The sequence below is a fragment of the Micropterus salmoides genome, unplaced genomic scaffold (assembly GCF_014851395.1).
Source record: "Micropterus salmoides isolate LMB-PRFRI ecotype aquatic unplaced genomic scaffold, ASM1485139v1 Ms_hic_scaffold_16, whole genome shotgun sequence".
Lineage (NCBI taxonomy): Eukaryota > Metazoa > Chordata > Actinopteri > Centrarchiformes > Centrarchidae > Micropterus > Micropterus salmoides.
In genome coordinates this window covers 26,118,408-26,137,287 of record NW_024040707.1, presented here as the reverse complement: position 1 = coordinate 26,137,287, position 18,880 = coordinate 26,118,408, and the positions used below count along the sequence as shown (strand labels likewise).

The window sequence follows — 18,880 nt, the reverse complement described above, 5'->3', positions numbered from 1 at the left end:
GGTGGGCACAAGTGAGCTAGGATTTTTATTTGTGTATTGAAGCAATGTGTTGAACACTATTCCATTCATTCAGCAAATGAAAAGCCTTCGAGATCAGTCCCTGCAGTATTTGAGGTTTTCACACAGTCACACAAATTCAAGGAATCAGCACAATTGCAACTTGCCATGTTCTGTTATTAACACAATTAAAAATGAAATGGAAAGTAGTGGAATTTCTGCATTATTTGCATAAATTTACTATTTTCACCATAAATGTCTTAATATGCAAGATCCTGGAGGGACTGATAATTCATTAAATGAGCACATCATATACATTGTCTTTATTTTTTCTTTACTAGTTCAGCAAATAATGAGAGAAATCGCTCATTTTGCTCTTAGAGAGCAGCATCTCTTGCTTCCTTCTCAGCCTGTTGTCTCAAGAAGGCCAACATTCCCTCACCCCGCTTTCGTCTTTTGGTAGGTGGATTTGATCTGTTTTATACATAATCTCCACAAACACTACATTAGTTCACCACAGTGCCCAGCCATATGATTTGCTTCACTTTGTACTTTGTTTTTAGGTTGTCCCACTTCTTGGACGCCTGCATGGCAGTCACCTGGCCCTCCAGCCCAATATCCTTCACCACCTGCCTGTATGTCAGAATTACCTTTAATTGCCAGCACAAGTAATAATAACAACGTTTAACCCACAGTTGTTGTTGTTGTTGTTGTTATACTTACTCCCAGCCTAATTTGGCAGAATTGTTCTTGCCACTGAACATTTTGTCCAACTTGACTCAGCATCTGTGACTGAAGTAAAATTAATGAATGATTTTGCCGAGGGCGGCGAATACATTGGCCAAAAATAACTTATCCAAACTGAGCATTTAACGTGAGCCTACACACACACATTTTACAAGAGTAACATTCATAGCTCGCGTATGGATTTCAATTATTGTTGACATATCAAAACATATGCATATTACCAAGTTGCATGAGAGAGACAAGGCTTCATAGCCAATGGTAACTTACATGGAGATCGACGCCCTTTATTGGTCATTGTAGTTTTTTATAGTTTGAGTTTGAGAACATGCGTCACTTTAAATGTTGCTGACGCAAGGAATTATGGGACGGCATTCTCTCCTTTCCTTTTCGTGAAGGATGGTCCGATGTACCCTATGCTAAAGGAGATATGAAAGGAAGCATTGAGACTCCTTTCCTTAGCTTTTAGAGAATTGACCAGCTCTTATCATGGCTGCCACTGAAATACTTCCGGGTCACTTCACTCAGTTAGGAACCTTCCTAAGCCAAAAAGACTTTTCGGACGCAGCCAAGATGAGTAACTACAACAAAACAGGAAGTGGTAACTGAAAAGGAAACTGAACACATAATTCAACTGAGGGCGCTTGGCATGACACTGACACTACTCATTACTCCCGAGTCATATAAAAGATGAGTTCAAATGAACAAAACGTTCACTGCAGTACCTTCGACTTCTTTGAGTCGGAACACCACCAACTGCCGTTAGGTCTGTCTTTCCACCAAATAATAAAAAAAGTATTGATAGTGGTATTGATAGACTATCAATACAAGTAACATTAAATTAAAACAGTAAGTTTTATTTTTTTACATTTTCAACACACTTTCATACTTAATAGTCTTCTTTTTGGCCCTGCTCCCACAGCACTTAATACACAATATGGCCAGGTTTGGACTAGTTGTCCACAATAAAATGTGTTCTAATGATCGGTGTGATGGAATATCATTTCCATCCTGAGCTGGATGATCATTCTTCTTGAATTGGAACCTAAGTGGTTTGAGATGTTTTTAGAGTTAATGTTATATAACAGCTTCATAAAAACCTTATTTTATCTTACACATTTCCTTTAACTTCTCAGTTCCACTGTATCTTAAAGGGGCATTATGTAGTTTCCAGCGGCCACTAGCAGTGCGGGTTTAACATTGTGTGCTCGTACGCATGCTCGCTTGAACTCATGAGTGGGCATAATCCAAAACACAACCGCTTTCATACAGAGATCCCACAATGAAAGCGGAAATACTAGCATGCGGCTGTGGCTTTTCACTTATGAGGATCAAAGTTAAAGTACTCATTGTACAGTAAAGTGTTCTCTGTCCTTGTGGAACTATTATATCAGATTATTTTGGGTTAATAAGACTTCTGCATTAATGTGTGTGCTGCATTTACTGCTGTAGATCTTTGAGCTCAGTTGGCATCCAGCTTTCTGGTGCAAAGGACAGGGACTGTAACCAATCATGTGTAGTGATACAATGCCGACTGGATCCCTTTCAATGCCTGAGAGCTGCATTGCATTAGATTCTGAGTAACTGTACTTGAATACTTATAGATTTTGAAATGTCACCTGTCACCTGAATTTCCATCATAAATTGAGTACGAAAAGCAGAACAGAGAATGTCGCCAGAATGCAGGAAATTAAGTGTTTAATGCTCTAACTTCTGGGAGAGGACATCCAGACTCATCCAACTCATATATTTCAGCATTGATGATTTCTATTAAATACTGTTAATTTATCATCACATCTCGTTCTTGTGACACCAGTATGGTGCATCCCTACATCTTGTGAGCTAAGTGTATCATTACACTCCTAATCTGAGCCTTTATGTCCCTACTACTTTTCAAAACAAAGTGACACCCTTGCCCTTCCTTTTCAGCACAAAAGTATTCGCAAACATCTATACACTGATAGGTCGGTGGCTGCTGAAACATTGTGACTTACTACCACCTAGGGGTTAGGATTGGACTCTGACAACAACTGGACTAAATTATATGTGATGACAAAGAGTGACTTATATAAAAGTGAACCATCAAGACCTTCAGTATTGTCTTCAAATCAATACACTTTTAACTGTCTCAAGAAAAATTTCTTTGAAGATATTGACCACCATATCTCTATTCAATCTCTTTCTTATAATCTTGTATGATTATGAAGGTGAACATGCATTTACTCATGCATGGCTAATATCAGCAAAGTCTGTGCTTTTCATATTTGTCCTTTGTAAATGACCACTGTTGTAAGATGAATAAATACATTTACTAAAGTACTGTACTTATGTACAACTTTTAGGTGAGTATTTTCCATTTTATGCTACTTCCCACTATACATTTCAGAGGGAATTATAGCACTTTTTTTTACTCCATTATCTGACATCATTTGTAGTGACATATATTATCTGATATACAAAGTTACTGGTTACTCTTCAGATTAAAATTTTACAGAAGTGTATAAAACACAGTGCCTTGTTAAAGATTAAACCAGTTTGTTTTGTTTTTACCTTTTTGGCTTGTGACCCCTCACAACAAAGAAGTAGCTAGTTAGGGTACCTTGTCATGTGTCAGATTTCTATCACTTGTTTGCAATTTCACCACATCCTACCACATCTCACAACCCTCCACATTTATCCTGTGATCCATGGGAACCACTGGAAACCCTGAACTAGCTAATTGTATATACCAGCTACAATATGAAGATGCTGCTAAGACATTGATGCATCAATAACATCAATCTAATAATGACATGATATAAAGTTGAAGCACAAGGAAATATAGTGGGCAATTTTAGATGGTCAGTGATCCAGGCAACTGAACAGGGGAGGGAGGGAGAAATTACTGACAGTATAAAGTATAGAATATTGCATCCAGTTTAAACAGGTTTAAAGTACCCTTTTCAACCCTGATTTTCCCTTTAAATTCCCCCTAAATATTAGCTCTTAAAACTATTTCCAAAATCGTATGACAATGTTGTTTATTTATTCTGTATCAGCTTTTTATGACACTTGACTTGATTAAGAAGGAAGGAAATAACCCAAAAATTGTAAATACATTTTGTGGTCTTGAACAATGCTTGGGTTTTGTTTGTTGTTTTTCCTGCATCACGTTATATCACGTTATTTGTTCCTTTCTGTTCTCAGGAAGAGACACACACACACACACACACACACACACACACACACACACACACACACACACACAATAAAAACAATTTGAGACAAAACAGGATCTGCTGTTCAGCTTTTGTAATTACAAAACACTTGACATCTTTGAATCATTCCGTAAAAAGATCATTGATTTCAAGTCCCTTTTTAAAAAACACACTGTACCAAAAACAAAATAAAAAAGAATAAAAATAATTTTACAGAGTGGTTGATTGAAAAGCACAGTTGGAGGACTGCATTTACACATTCACATGGAGATCAAACTCATCTTCATCAGTCAGAGCATGTTATGGTCAGTTCTTACACGAGCACAGTACATGACAACAATACAGGCAACATACAGTAGGTTGTCAACTTGTGTTTTACAATCACATAAACAATAAAGACAACAGGAGGAATTTTTGTGGACAAAGGACGGCAGAAGAAGAGCCAGAGCAGCATTCCATATCATCACAAAGTGAATGAAAAAAAAAAGTGCTGAAATATAAATAAATCAATTGCATAAATAAGGTCAATGATCACAAGAGTCGTTAGGCAAAGTTGCTTTGGCACATTTGTGGACAGTACTGCGATAACATGACGATTTGTTATACTGCATGTTGTGCCAGTTGTGCGTCATCCTTGACAGTTCCAACTTAAAAGCTACTTCTCAGAATATCCCTCAGCACAGTCACACCAGTATTTTAAATGACCATAATTTGTGGTCACTTTCTATGGAATGGCTGTGATCACTGGATTTGCGCACAGCGGTGAGGTAAATCTGTCCAATTTCTTGTGGCCAGTTCCAAATTTGGTGAACTTTGACAAATTTGCATCATTTAGCAATAGTTTGCCATCTAGACAATGCTGACCTTTGATGAAACAGCGAGCTGGAGGGGGCCGTTCCTATGTTCTCCAGATTTACATGGCATGTAATGGGAACCTGAAAAAGATGTCCCACAGCTCTGACATCGCTTGATATGACACTGTGTATGCTAACATAATATGAATAATATGCTATTATGGGTTTTCTGTTTCCCAGCACTGCCCTATGGCTCTCAATATAATAGGCCAACACTTGGAGTGGTTGGAGTCATGGAATCACCAAAAAGGTGAAAATATGCCCTAAAATGTTATCCACAGAACCACCCAGACTCAACACAGATATATTTAAAAAAAAAAGCTTCAAATCAAATCAAATGATAACCATTTGTTTTGTGGTGTTTATATTTAGAGCTTTGCTTTGAAGACTTGTTCCAATAAAACAAGGGTTGATGCGTGTTAACAGAATATTGACCTGGGAACAAAGATCCCTGCTGGAGAGGCCAAAATGTAGAAATCATCATAGATTTGTTAGCTGTGGTCCTGGGTTTCCTTTTCATATTTTTAGACAATTCCACACTGAACTAGCCACGGCCCCTCAACTCACCTGTGGACTTATGATGAGCCATGATGGTTTAGGGCTTACGGGAAATTATGTACCTCAAAAGCAGTCAAAACAAAAACAGCAACATTAGTTTGTTTATTAAAGTAGCTTACACTCTTTGTATAAACATAAGTAAACCACATGACGTACTCTTGAGAGACTTTATTCCAGAGGTGAATTTTTTGTTAATTATGTTAAGTGTTTGTTGTTTGTAATTGGGATTTTGAATGAGACTTATTTCTAGAACATGAGCTGAAAGTTTTGGTTTCACATTGTGTCTCTATAAAACTTGATGGTGCCACACAGCTAACAGGCTACTATAGCTTACACCATTTTGGATTTTCTCCTTTCTATCAGGTCAGCACTATAGAGACAGCTCGAATTGGCCATGCAGCAAAATCACGTGAAAAATGTGCACAGATTTACATCACCCCCGCGAGTGAACAAACTGATTGCAGCGATTACATAGTCCAATAATTGATTCAGTAGCAAAGATTTGCCATTTTAAATGCTGGTGTGATGAGGCCTTTATTGTGTCACATATAGCACATATTTTCCAAGCTTCCCAGTGCTTTTGTTGTTTTTTTAAAGTGCAGCTATGCAATTTCTATCAAAGAGGAGCATCTATATATATATTTGTATATATGTGTGTGTGTGTGTGTGTTTGTGTGTGTTTTCTTTTTCTCTGTATTACTACTTTTAAATAAAAGCCAATGACTGATCATAAATCTCATGTACATGTGTCGAAGTAGCTATAAAAAATACACATGCGTGAAAATATATTGTGCTGCTCTATTGTGACCAATAGTCAATGTTCCTCTTATATTAATATAAGTGCCTTTAGATACTCTTGGCTTAAAATACGACACAAAAAGTGATTTGGCTTCATTGTGACTGGCCTTGAGATCTTATACAGTATATAAGATCATGGCCTTATCGGTGTAGAAGAAAAACAGTGTAATCTTCCAGAAATGGGTAAAGAACAAGAAGAGGATGGATATATAATGCCTTTTCCACATCATAAATGCTTCATACATATGGCATATAATATACACCACATACTGGAGGTCTCAGAAGTTTCATTAAAGGACAATGATTATGAAACAGAAATATCATCAGACTTAAACCCTTAAAGACTTAAAGTAATTTGAACTGATTTAACATACTTATGAGTACAAATGCCTCCTGGTACATAAAAACTTGCGAGGCACCGTCCTGTCAATCATACAATTAGATACACACATGCAGTCAAAGCAGCATGTTCGAAGTCATCAGGTACTACAGAAAGTTGTCTGTGTTTGTGTGTGTGGAGATGTGCATGAAGGCAGCTGTTTGAGTTTGTGTGTCTTTATTAATTTTTTCCATTTGTGTGCACGTGTTTGCATGCACGCATGTGTATGTTGGGGGTGGTGTCATTATGGCTGAGAGAAGGCTGTTGCCATAGAGAGGCAGCCCTCCATCACCACCCAAACACACGCTCACACACTCTGCATTAAGCCGCACCTATAGACACACGCGCGCGTGCACACACACACACACACACACACACACACAGTGAGACAGAGACTCAGCGATCGGGAGGTCTCTGATGTCATAACCTGGCATGTAGGTTGACTATAACACCATCTTCAGGCAGGTCTTTGATAGGCAGATCGCTCATGTCTCCTACTCCATGGTCGGTGCTCTCACAGCTGCTTTGAGGTGACTCAGGAGGAGGCTGGTACAGGATGCTGGCTAACAGGAAAAAGATTGTCCCCAAAACCTGAAAAAAAAGAGGACAAAGTCAAAATTACAGATAAATGGTGCACAGAACAGGCCTACAGCAGATGCCTTTGTATCAAAGTATCAAAAGCTGTATATTGAAACATTTCATCTTAAAAGACTAGTTTGACAATTGAGGAAATACACTGATTTGCTTTTATTGCCAAGAGATGAGAAGATCAATATGCCTCTCATGTCTGTGCTTTAAGTAAGAAGCCAGAGCCAGCAGGTGATTAGCTTAGCCTAGCATGGAGACTGGAGAAGGAGAAAAGGTGGCCGTCTCCTGTTACAGTGCCACCTACCAGCCAGACACTTGAAATATGTAATTTCTATACGTCTCTTTGTGTATGAATCAAACAAAAAAGGGAGAGGGTGCTGCAGTTGCAGTAAAGATGAGGGTCCAAAGAAAATAATAAGGCTAAAAATCAGGTAAGATTCGAGCAGAGACACCTCAACTCACAAGCGCAATTTTTCAAATCCAAGAAATTTGATTCTAAAGGTTGAATCTAAAGCTACAGTAAATGGCATTTTGCTGTGTGTGTAGGATGTTACCTTATAGATGATGCCAGCTACAAGTGTGTATTGGCTCATGGCTGAGTTATGATATAGGTAGCAGGAGCCCTGCTCACCACACTGATCCTGCCACAGTAAGCAGGATATATCAATCACAGAGCCAAATGCTATGGGTCCTGGGATACCACCTGTGGGGTAACAACAACGCAGATTGGATAAGATCATGGCGTCTGTGTAGACAGAATTAAGAGTAAAAAGTAAACTTAATAAAAGAATATAGTGGACCTACCAAATGTTCGCACCACAATCCACTGGATGCCGAGTCCAAAGGATCTCTGGCTGTCTGGCACACATCTACACAGCACAGTTACACAGACATTAGTGTAGGCATACTGGATCTCAAACTTCATTATGATACACTTTCTTTATCACCTTTTGCTGCATTTGTTTTGTCTGTTTCTCTGCACAACAGCTTGCCCTTACAATCCATCTATCTGTCATTTTCACTGAGCTAAAGCAGAGTAGGTAACTGATGCATGCCCCTTTTAGAGCATGCAATGACATTTTTTCATTCATCTACAACTAGTTGGAGAGAGCATCAAAGATTTCAATCACTATTTCAGAGTAGATAACATTACTGCAACTCTTCACTTCTACTAAGAACATTAAACTGTAATTTCCATCTCTCTAGAATTTGTGGCTACTTGTGGAAACTGTAAACACAGAGCAACATTAGAATTTATTTGTGTTCCTTTTTAGAACTGTTTAGTCTCCACTAGCTCCTGAGGGACAAATCTGGCATTTTAGCTACTAAATACTCCACTATGTTCACTAGCTAGTTGCTTACTTTGTCTGGCTGCTGTTTGGTGCTAAGTAGATGAGATTGCAGAGACTGAATCAAAACAGTAGGCCAGAAACCAAAACAATGAGCTGCAAGGGGCTAAAAAGATACATAGAGCTGATGGGAACTGCAGAGTGGGATGAGGATTCATCATTATGAGCGGCCCCTTCTACATACAGTTAGTGATGTGATCCACTGTTAATATACAATAATGATTATAGCTGCTTTAATCTTAAAATATGTACCATAACTAGTGTTTGATTTTAAAATATTCATTCATTGTCATTATTAGTTATAATTGCAAAAAAATTCATAATCATGAAAGGATCATTACAATTTCACATGACAGACAAGATACCAAGCTGTGAGTGTGTTACCTTTAAAAAGATGTCACTCCCAAGCAGCAATCTTTAGCCACTACATATAAATAATATAAATATAACTGCTATGTGTTATGTCTGCTTTAAATAATAATTTGTTTATGGTATTATTTTCTCAATAAAAAGTCAAATTACCTCGTGGATCAAAGCGAGGGCAGGTTCATTTTTTAAAGACAGTTACCAGCTGGTTATATGTCATAAAACAAAAAAGTAGTTTAATGAATAATCTTTGTCCCACTGAGTAAGAGTAATACACAGAGTAGAAGTATTTTTCTCTCTTCTATTTGCCAGGTTAATGAACAAACTTACCAGTGCTAGCTACAACCTGAATCAGTACAAGCATTTTTGTTTTTTAAGGTTTCACTGTGGCCACCCACCTGAGTGTGGCGGTAAGTGCTGGGATGCTACATAGAAAGGTGAAGGAGATGATGATGAAGAGGAAGAAGAGGAATGCTGGCATGTGGTTGCAGGCGTTACCACACTTCCCTGCCAGAGCGAAGCCCTCCTCACCCCGGGAGACATTAACCACTACACAGCTACATCCAGAGTACACCTAAAAACATACATACACATCAACATACCGTATATTGTAGCATACAACATACTGAACCAATACTGTTTTGCATAGGCTTCATGTTTTAGCCATATTTACTGTTTCTATGCTTACCCTTATTGGGATTTTTCTTCAAAATACTATTTCTGTCCATACAACCACGTTCCAAATAACATAAAGCTTCCAAAACAATGAAATATTGATAAACAATGTGAATATTGATCAATATTCCTGTGACCAAAAGCACTCCCATGCTTTACTGGCCCACAACTTGAGAACAGAACATCCTACAGGGCTGTAAGTGGGCTCTTTATCTTTGTATTGAGCAAATACATCAAATCCAAATAAATCCAATCCAATATATCATACAAATTGTTTGATATATATCACGAGACAGATTTTGACACACAGAAAACAGCTGTTTTTGGACTGAAAACAGTGAAAACGGCAAAAGTAAGTGAGCAGAGCTGACCTATAGGATTATCCCCAGTGCTCAGTTGTAAAGATATTCTTTCACACCACTGTGCCCTGCCCTGGTCCCCCTCAGGTCCACTCCTGCAGTATTACTGCATATTAACATAAGCCCAGCTCCCTTTTTTTCTTCAGCACACAAGCAAGAAAGTCTAGCAGTCCATCTGTGTACCAGCTGCTGGATTGGCTACCCTCCCCTTGGATATCCACCCCCGGGCTAGTGCTTACTCCTCAGGCCGTCTGCCAGTTCTGTGCTCGCTTGCCTACTGAGAAGCTGCAGTGGTGAATGGATGGCAATGGTCTTGTCATCTTAGAGCCCTGACGTCAGCTAAGGCAGTGACTGACTTATGTGCACTGTTGGTCTCACCGTCCTGCCTTCCTATTATAGAGGACGGTAGCACAGCAACTTTATAGCCAAATCCCTCACCTAAAGTTATCGTGGGCATCACAGAAGGCATGGTCCTTTTAACTTCCTTGTTGCAGATGGAGCGAGGTTGTTTGTGTCTTTGCTGTAATATGTCCATTTATCATTTGGAAAGAACAATTGATTCGTTTGAAATGGTTGGCTTACTAAGCCTGTGATGCAACGCGTGCTTCTGCCCAAAAGGTAGCAGTTTCTACTAACACTATTAATGTAAATGACTAAATGCATTGATTTCATTCGAATGCACTACTGCTGGGAAGTTAACAACATGTCTTGAAATCAAGTCTAATCTATCTAGTCAGAGTAAAATGCAAGGCCTGTACCTGTTTGCCTGTGGTGTGGTCGGTGTGGTTAATGGAGCTGCAGCCAGCATGGCATGGGGAGTAATACATCACACCGTCTGCCCCACACACAGGGTTGTAGAGCTCTCTGACACAATTACAGCCTTCATTACAGCCCACTGTCAGGTCCTTCTCTAAAGAAGAGCTGCAGACATGAGGGAAAGGAGGGACATAAATGACAGGGACAGATGAAGGGAGACCCAGAAGGAAAGGGAAACAGACACAGACACAGAATACAAAGGGTAGAGAGGGCAGAGTAGTTATTAGTCGGCATGAATTTGCTTGCTCGTGATTTCTCATACATAATAAATGTTTTCCTAAGTCTGTATGATTACGCTGCACAAACTGCCTAAAATGGACTAAATTATCTACAATCCCAGTGAAAATTAGACAAGAAGTGGTAACAAAACAGCTGTGACAAACTGCTAAAACATGCAGGCCTGCACACTGACATTAGTAAAAGGGTAAGCTAATGTTGATGCTAAAACTAATATAACATTATAAAGCTCTTATAAAGCTGTGGGTTACATTAAAGCTTCAGTTAGATTTCTTTTGTCTTTATATGCTGCTGAAAATGTTGGTGGTCAAATACTTAAATCTTCCCCCAGCAATTAGATAAAATAATATTATTGCATATTTTCTGCTCGTCTCAAGCTAAACCCTGACAATGAACAGTATTCATAGGGAAAATGAGACTAAAGCTAAAACCAACAACAGTTAAATTAACAACACGTGACTAAAACTAATACACATTTTGTCAAAAGACTAAAGCCAAATCAGGTGCTAAAATAAAGACTGCTCACCTGTTTCTAAGGCGCAGCTTGCTGGGCTTGTTATACAGGTGTTTGTACTGGTCCATTTGCTGTTTCTCCATCAGACCAGACTGGTATGGTGCTGTGACACCAGCCATGGGCACGTTGGGGCAGTGAATGAGAAAGATGAAGATGGCGAGCAGACTGACCATCGCACACATCATGCAGAAACGGATGATACCTCGACAGCGCAGGTTCAGTCTCTTCACGATGTAGCCGCCCAGGAAGGTGCCACCACCTCCTGCTGGTACCACCATGTACCCTGCAAAGGGAGAGACGAATATTTGTGCAGTTCTGCTGCAGTTCCATTTTAAAGCCCTAAAAGAAAATTGCACGTTAAAACAAATAGAGATAGGAAGTCTTGAAGTGGCCAGATTTTAATGGAATTTGCTGTGAATATTTATGACCTTATGTCTTTTGTAAACCCTGACCTTTCTTCAAGCACCAACATCAGGTCAAAATCTCCACTTGCAATCTAAGGTTCATTTATAATAAATTTAATGACCTCTTTTCATTCTGGACACTTCATTAGCTTTCCTGCAGCTCCGCACCCGGTGGCAAAATCTCCACATTGCACATAAGATACTGTCTCTCATGAAACATTGCCAAGGTTATCCAGTGAGTGACAAATTAATTGTTTACTTGCAAAACATGTCTGTAAGTCTAATTAAATGTTCATCTCTCAGAATTATTAAAAATGTATATTTTGTTAGATGCTGCCATTTAGAATGACATTCAGTAAATTCAGTGAATCTACACATAATTGACTGCATAAGACACAAGTGGCTATTTTGATCCCGCTATCACTAGTTTTTATTTGACCAAAAACACACAGCTGAATACAACAACTGTTTATTTGCCAGAAATTGCTGAAAAGCATTCTGGGAATAAAGATATCAACCCATACTCCCCAACATATTCCTACTACTAGTGGAGTTAAATGATAACCTTTCACAAAGAAGGGCTTCTTTGTTGCTGGAATAAGTACAAGGTCAATGGAAATAAGGTGTTGGATAGATGTATAGAAGGAACAGTTCAGAATAGCTGAGATATGTCATGGCAGTTTACAGTTAAAACCAAGGATGAGAAATAAAGGGCTATACAGGATATATATTTTATCAACCATTTGGGTTTTATTAGTCACTCACCAAACCATGTGGCAGCCTCTGATGCACTGAGACTGAACTGAGACTCCAAGAACTTTGGACCAAACGTGGACATGCCGGCGATGAGGGTGGCCTCAGTTGCCCCAGCCAAGCACAGGAACAGGAAGGTGGGATTCTTTAAGAGGAGCAGCACAGACCTGGAGAGAGAAAAAAATTAATTAAGGGGTGACAGTGTGTGCAACTAACTGAATAAACTTTAGCTTCCTTTTTAATTAAACCAGCCCGCTCTAATCTCGACAGTCTGGAGACATTCCTAATACAGATAAATGCTGTATGAGACCCAAAGATATTCTGTCATGTTACATCATATGCCATGATTACCACCTTACTCTGTCGCTGTAATCCCCAGTGCTACAGAGATGACATCACACTGGTTGCTGAGGTCAAAGTAAACAAAGCTGTGGACTGAAAGGACCCAGGGCTGCTTCTTATCTGTAAAGCCCTGCAGTCAGAACATGCCTGCCCAAACAGAGCTTGTCTGGGAATTTATTTCCATCATATTTGCATCTGTTGATGGAAGGAATGCTTTAGTAAGTTTTCAGAAAAGAGCAATTGTTGCCTGTCTGCATACTTAATTCATTCATAATAGACAGGTTTCCAGTTTACAAACAGTCGAGCAAGGAGACATAAAACACATCGCCACAATGTCAAGCAAGTTTATCTATCGACATTTTTAGTATTTAGAAATGGAGCAACTTGCTGGAACCCATTTACTACTAAGGGGTTACTCACCAGCTGTTACTTTTTAAAAGGAACATTTGTATTAGGCACTCATCCTCGCATTTCCTTCTTTGCTGCACGTCTCATATTGATAGGCATCTGTTGGCTCTGGCATAATAACAGGGAATTCCAGTGACAAATGGTAGCTACTAGCAGTGACAATGCTAACGTGTACTACACAAAGTTGGAGAAATTAACTGTAACTGTGTTTGAGAACTTCCTGCTGTTATTGTCATAATATACCAGACGCTGTCAGGTGTCTTATATTACTAAAAAACTGCAGTGTATACAGGCAAGGCTTCACTCATATGAAACTATGTCAATTAGTAGATACTCATCCGCTACAGAGGATCATAAAAAAGGACTCTGCACTCTTTTTTCTTATTACAAGCATAACAACTTGATGCATTTTCTTTCCTAAGTAATCAGTCTGCACCTCTATCAGCTATCACCAAGTCAAAAACTGAAGCTCTAAGCACACATCAAATGGATCACCAACGTGTTGATCATAGAACCTGAGAAATGTTTGCAATATTCATTAAACGGCCATAAACTAAGATAAGCTTTTTACCTTAAAACAGGTGACACACACACAAGTTTCTGTTAAAACTATCCAGGAAGAATCCAGGTCTCTGACCAGATCACTAGATGCTGATATCCAATCATGCACTTATTCAGTTCATTACCTTGGCATGTCTTTGACCGATTTGCCAAACTGAGGGTCTGAGGCTGTGTTATGGCTTCCGTCCTTAAGCTGGTGGGCCTCAGACACCCGCATGGCCACATACTCCTGAGAGCCTGCAGGAAAGAAGGTAGAGGAGGAGTTAAGTGAGACTGTGAGTTCCATTCTCATTCCAATTTCTACCTCTATTTAAAATTAAAATGTGATCTTTAGCTTCTTTACTTCATGCAAGAGAGAGACTGTGTGTATGTGAACAGTGGACAGGAGCGGTACCCGGGAGCTGTCGTGGGTAGCCCAGGATGGGGAATGCTATTAGTAGAGCTGCTGCTCCTCCTGCCAGGAAGCCGATCCACCAAGCCCCGACCCACAGAGGGTTCTCTGGAGTCAACTCTGTGCTGTGACAACACACACAAACACACATCGTATAAGTGACTTGAAATTTACTGGTTGTGACCTTTAAATGATGGCCCACTACATCCTGTTGTGCGGCCTCACAGTCTGGTAGAAGAATGAAGAATGGGCCTTGTGACATCCAACAAGCCTGACCCCAGCCTGTTGAATTCCCAAAAGCCTGAATTGGAGTTATTTCAAACAAAGCCCTGTAAATTAGTACGAAAATAGTGAGTCAGACCTAAAAGCAAAGCCACTATTGGCTGCGCTTGTAATCTTGCAGGTCGCCTTGGTCTAAGTAGACCTGAGCACAGCCTTGTCTTTTCCACAACTGTGCAAGCTGTGATAGGAGACACAACTTTCTCAGCGCTGAACTATCTTTGTTCCTGAATACAGACTTTACTCGCTGGACGAGCTACTCTGTTTTCTTCTTTTTTTACCTCTATTATTTTTCTTTGTGTTACCAGCACAATTTTGGATCCCTAAGGAAAACGTTATACACAAGATAACATTTCATGCCTGCAGAAATAGACGGATAAACTCCGTGCTTAACTGAGAAGATCACCTCCGTGTTCTACCTTCTCAACTTACGTCGACTTCACTGATTCCTGTTGCTGCTGCCGAAGAATCAGCTGTGCCGTTGAAACTACCGGCAGAACCGAGCAGAGAGAACTTCTCTGGAAAAGGACGCATCTACTAGCTACCAAAAGAGGCTTTAGTATGTCTGGGCAGCAGATAGTTCTATAAGTTTGTTATTGTAATTTACTGATACAAGCTTCATGTGGTGAATTTCTGTTAAGAAACTCCAAGGGATTTTTAAAGACCGCCGTGTCTTGTTTTATTGCTATGCACATTGTTTGTGTCCGGTACCACCGCTGGGCCGCAACTGCTTTGTTCCTAATTACTGTGTGAAAACATATCAGTATTTTTATCAAGCCATGGTTGCAAACATGGTTGCTGAATGCAAGTTCACACAGGCTCCGCCCTCTACTGGACTCTATGGGTACTACCTCATCCAATCACACGCACGCACTTGCCCACTGAAATTTTATCATACACGTAGCCGACCTCTCATTGATAAAGTTGTAGCTGAGTGTTTGCAAAAGTAATTAGGATTTTTGGTGTTGGCTTCTGTTGTCTGAAAACAGATACAATTGCACATTCTATCTAATCTAAAACCAGCAAACGCTGCTGAATGAACGTTCACTGCTGGTGGCTGTAGGATAGGTTGTGGTATATTGTATACACATACACCACATATGTATATGTATACATCCCTGTCTTAGTCTCTCCCCCGCCTTTGTCTCTCACTCACACACGCTTGCTAGTTTGTTGTACATTTTTGTATGATTTGTTTTATTGGCTTTATTTAATTTTGCTTAGAATAGTTGTTGATCATTGATCTATGATTGAGTTGAATAAATCCTAAAATTTTAAGAAGTCGTTGCCTGTGATTATAATGTTGCAGTAAGAGTTGGTTACCATGGCCAGTGTACGTACTCACCCTTCTCTGTTTGCCATCTATAGGTGGACAAACCCTCTTTTGATATTTGGCTCATATTTGGTAATTGATCCCTGATTCCAGGATGGTGTCCCATATTTATTCATTATAATTAATAATTTTGAATATTAATACATACTATTAACATTTCTAGAATATATTTGATATTCAGCTAATAACCAAACCTGACCATATGTTGAAAACCCCAACACTGTGGTGTGAAATTTCTAGTCTGTTGTACTCTATTATACTCTAGTCTATTCTGACATCCAAAGCAGACTCACGTCAGGTGGATCTCGGTGTAAATCTTGAGGAAGTATCCTCCCAGCAGGTAGCCTGCTGCAGGACCCACAATGGCCGCTGTGTAGAAGATCCCTGGGGAGAGAGAGACCACAGACACTGAGCCAGGCCATGGGTGTGTCAGTACAGTGATTGTCAACTTCCTGTTTCCTACTTACCGCTTCCTGTCCTACACGTTAAAAAGGCCCCATTGTTCTTTACTGTGGTCTGTGTCCACAAAGTTAATGTTTCATAAGAAAAATGGAGCTTGAAGTTTGTGTGTTTTGATGAGAGCATTCCTTTAAGCAGGTTATGCTGTGCTCTGCTGTTATTTGAAATGGGCAATGGGGACAAGACCCAATTTAGGGTACTATAGATGTCAGGAGTGAATACTGAATGAATATGTATGAATGAATAATAGGTGGGGAAAGGAGTCTGAGATGGTCAGAATAACAGCTTCGCCGACTGTACGCCTGTGTATGTGTGAGTGAGTGCAAGGCACATTTGGTTATTTCCACTCAATTAGCTCTTTCATTCCCAGTGATAGAGGCAACAACAATTCTGTGATTTCTCCTTGATGTTCGCTGCTAACTGAAGTTTTTACAGAGTGTCATTAGGAGGACTATTTTGATGCTAGAGAGAAAGAATTACAGCAGTTGCACACATTCAACTAATTCACAACATATAAAGAAACAATTAAAATATGAGGGAAGAGGGAAATAGTGTCATGCAAATTGGAGACAGCTGGTAAGACAACCAGTATTGTTAACAGTTAGATTGCATTCAATGTGTCAACTTACAGACATGACAGAGGTGTGGGCATTTGTATGCTGATGTTCAGACAAAAATCTACGTTCACATTCATGCAAACAGCCGACATATTTAAGTCTGTATCTGCAAAAAAAAATGCAATTACAGCAAAAAGATGCAGATGGGAAATTTTCCAAGGCCTGATATTTACACATGTATTGTCATTAAGTGTGATTTATACTTATGGGTCAAGTCTAAGTGGGTAGCTTATTCTATGCAATCAAAGCACAATCAAAGTAATTAACATTAAGAGACAGAAAAATCTGTGCTTCCACGTCTAGCCCTGCTGCTAATATGAGTTGAGATGGAACAGATACTTGCTCTCCTCTTTATGTCCACACAACTCTGGCCTTTAGCCTTTTTACTTCATGACCTAAACCATTTTTAGTGTCTCAGCAGTGTGCTAATAATGGTAAGAAGTGAGGTAATGTGACTGTTTGACTTCAAAATAAACAAAAGAAAAATCCCTAAAACATGTTGCACTAAATTAATTACTGATATGACTCACCAATATAAACTGGGGCATAGTTGGATTTGACGTTCTCATCGAGGTATGTGACTCCTAATGTGTAGAGAGGCGTAGCACCCACACCATGTAGAAACTGGCCCAGCATGAACACAAAACGATAGCTGGACAATCCTCCACCCTCCTTGTCCTGGCACGGGCTGGTACGGTTGGCAGAGCACATTCCTGTTCGCTCAGGCAGACTGACCTGGTAGGGGGGTGTGGTAAAGTGAGGCATGGCAAACACCAGAGAACCAAGGGCCATGATCAGCACCCCCCATCCCAGCCAGCGAGGCTTGTGTCCTGTCCCGCCGAAGTAGCTGACAAAAGCCAGGCAGACGCAGGCAGCGATGTCGTAGGAGCTGGCGATAAGGCCAGCCTGGTAGCTGCGCAGGTCGAAACGCCTCTCAATGGAGGTGACCACTGTGTTAATGAAGCCGTTGATTATCATCCCCTGGAGGAAAGAGGCCACGCAAAGGAAGAACAGGACCCAACGAGGGGTGTTGAAAACTTGGATAGCTTTGGGGGTCAGAGCCCCCCAGCCACATAACTGACCCGAGTCGGCGGAAATCAGTTTTAACTTCATGGGAGTCTCTGCATGTGGTCTGGTTTCCACCCCACATAGCTGCCCTGGTAGTGTGGAAGCCCCAGTGAAAATGTGGGACAGAATAGGGCCATCAGCGCCAGGGCTCCCAGGACTTCCTGGGCCTGAGCCTATTGGGCTGCCTGTCTGGGAGTCCACGGGGCTGGGGGTGTCCAGAGAGGGACCTCCACCAAGAGGGCAATCCTGCAAGTCCAGGAGCTCCTGCTTGGAGCTAAAGGAGGCGTCAGCATTAAGCAAGACTGGCATCTCCCCTCTGAGGGGCACTGTGAAGGAGGGTCGATGTGGGAGGTCTTTGATCTGGGGATAGAGTTATAGGTTCACAACCACAGCGTAGAAAAAGGAAATGTGAATCAGCTAAAGATCAAAATTTATTTGTTGTGGTCAAGGCTCTGTCAGGCTTGTGTCTGAAGTTATCTATTCTTGGCTTGTATTGCATACTCCATGTATCCACAGTGATGAATATTTGTTAAGGCTCTTCAGGTGCTCTTCTTTGCTTATTCGCACATGGTTGTCTCCTTCATGTCCTACAGAAAGCAAAGAGAAAGTGAATATGAACCAGTCTGTATTAATAATTAATTTAATAGTTGCATGAATGAATGACACATAAATCTGAATGGATGACTTTTGGGCCCCATGTGGATGTCAGGGACACGGTTATTAAATCCTGTGCGTTCCACAACAGAGGAGCTGAGGCATCCTGTGATATCAATCTACAAGGAAATTATTATCAGTAGTTGCACACAACCTCAAATAACACACAGAGGTAATGAA

At 40.2% G+C, this 18,880-nt stretch overlaps 1 protein-coding gene across 4 annotated transcripts in view; it reads right to left on the bottom strand.

Annotated features, from left to right (window-relative positions):
• Nucleotides 1–4,015: 4,015 nt before the first annotated feature.
• The window catches only part of slco4a1 (solute carrier organic anion transporter family, member 4A1), a 32,607-nt gene continuing 17,742 nt past the window's right edge, over nt 4,016–18,880 (bottom strand). For all 4 annotated transcript variants that reach the window (XM_038723669.1, XM_038723671.1, XM_038723668.1 and 1 more), the window contains exons 2-12: nt 17,509–18,633; nt 16,196–16,286; nt 14,294–14,415; nt 14,025–14,136; nt 12,601–12,755; nt 11,444–11,714; nt 10,623–10,785; nt 9,229–9,404; nt 7,920–7,984; nt 7,670–7,818; nt 4,016–7,118 (exon numbers count right to left, since the gene is read on the bottom strand). In XM_038723669.1, the coding sequence (XP_038579597.1) occupies nt 6,948–7,118; nt 7,670–7,818; nt 7,920–7,984; nt 9,229–9,404; nt 10,623–10,785; nt 11,444–11,714; nt 12,601–12,755; nt 14,025–14,136; nt 14,294–14,415; nt 16,196–16,286; nt 17,509–18,355 (2,322 nt within the window). In that variant the 5' untranslated portion in view covers nt 18,356–18,633 and the 3' untranslated portion in view covers nt 4,016–6,947. The remainder of the gene's footprint in view (nt 7,119–7,669; nt 7,819–7,919; nt 7,985–9,228; nt 9,405–10,622; nt 10,786–11,443; nt 11,715–12,600; nt 12,756–14,024; nt 14,137–14,293; nt 14,416–16,195; nt 16,287–17,508; nt 18,634–18,880) is intronic.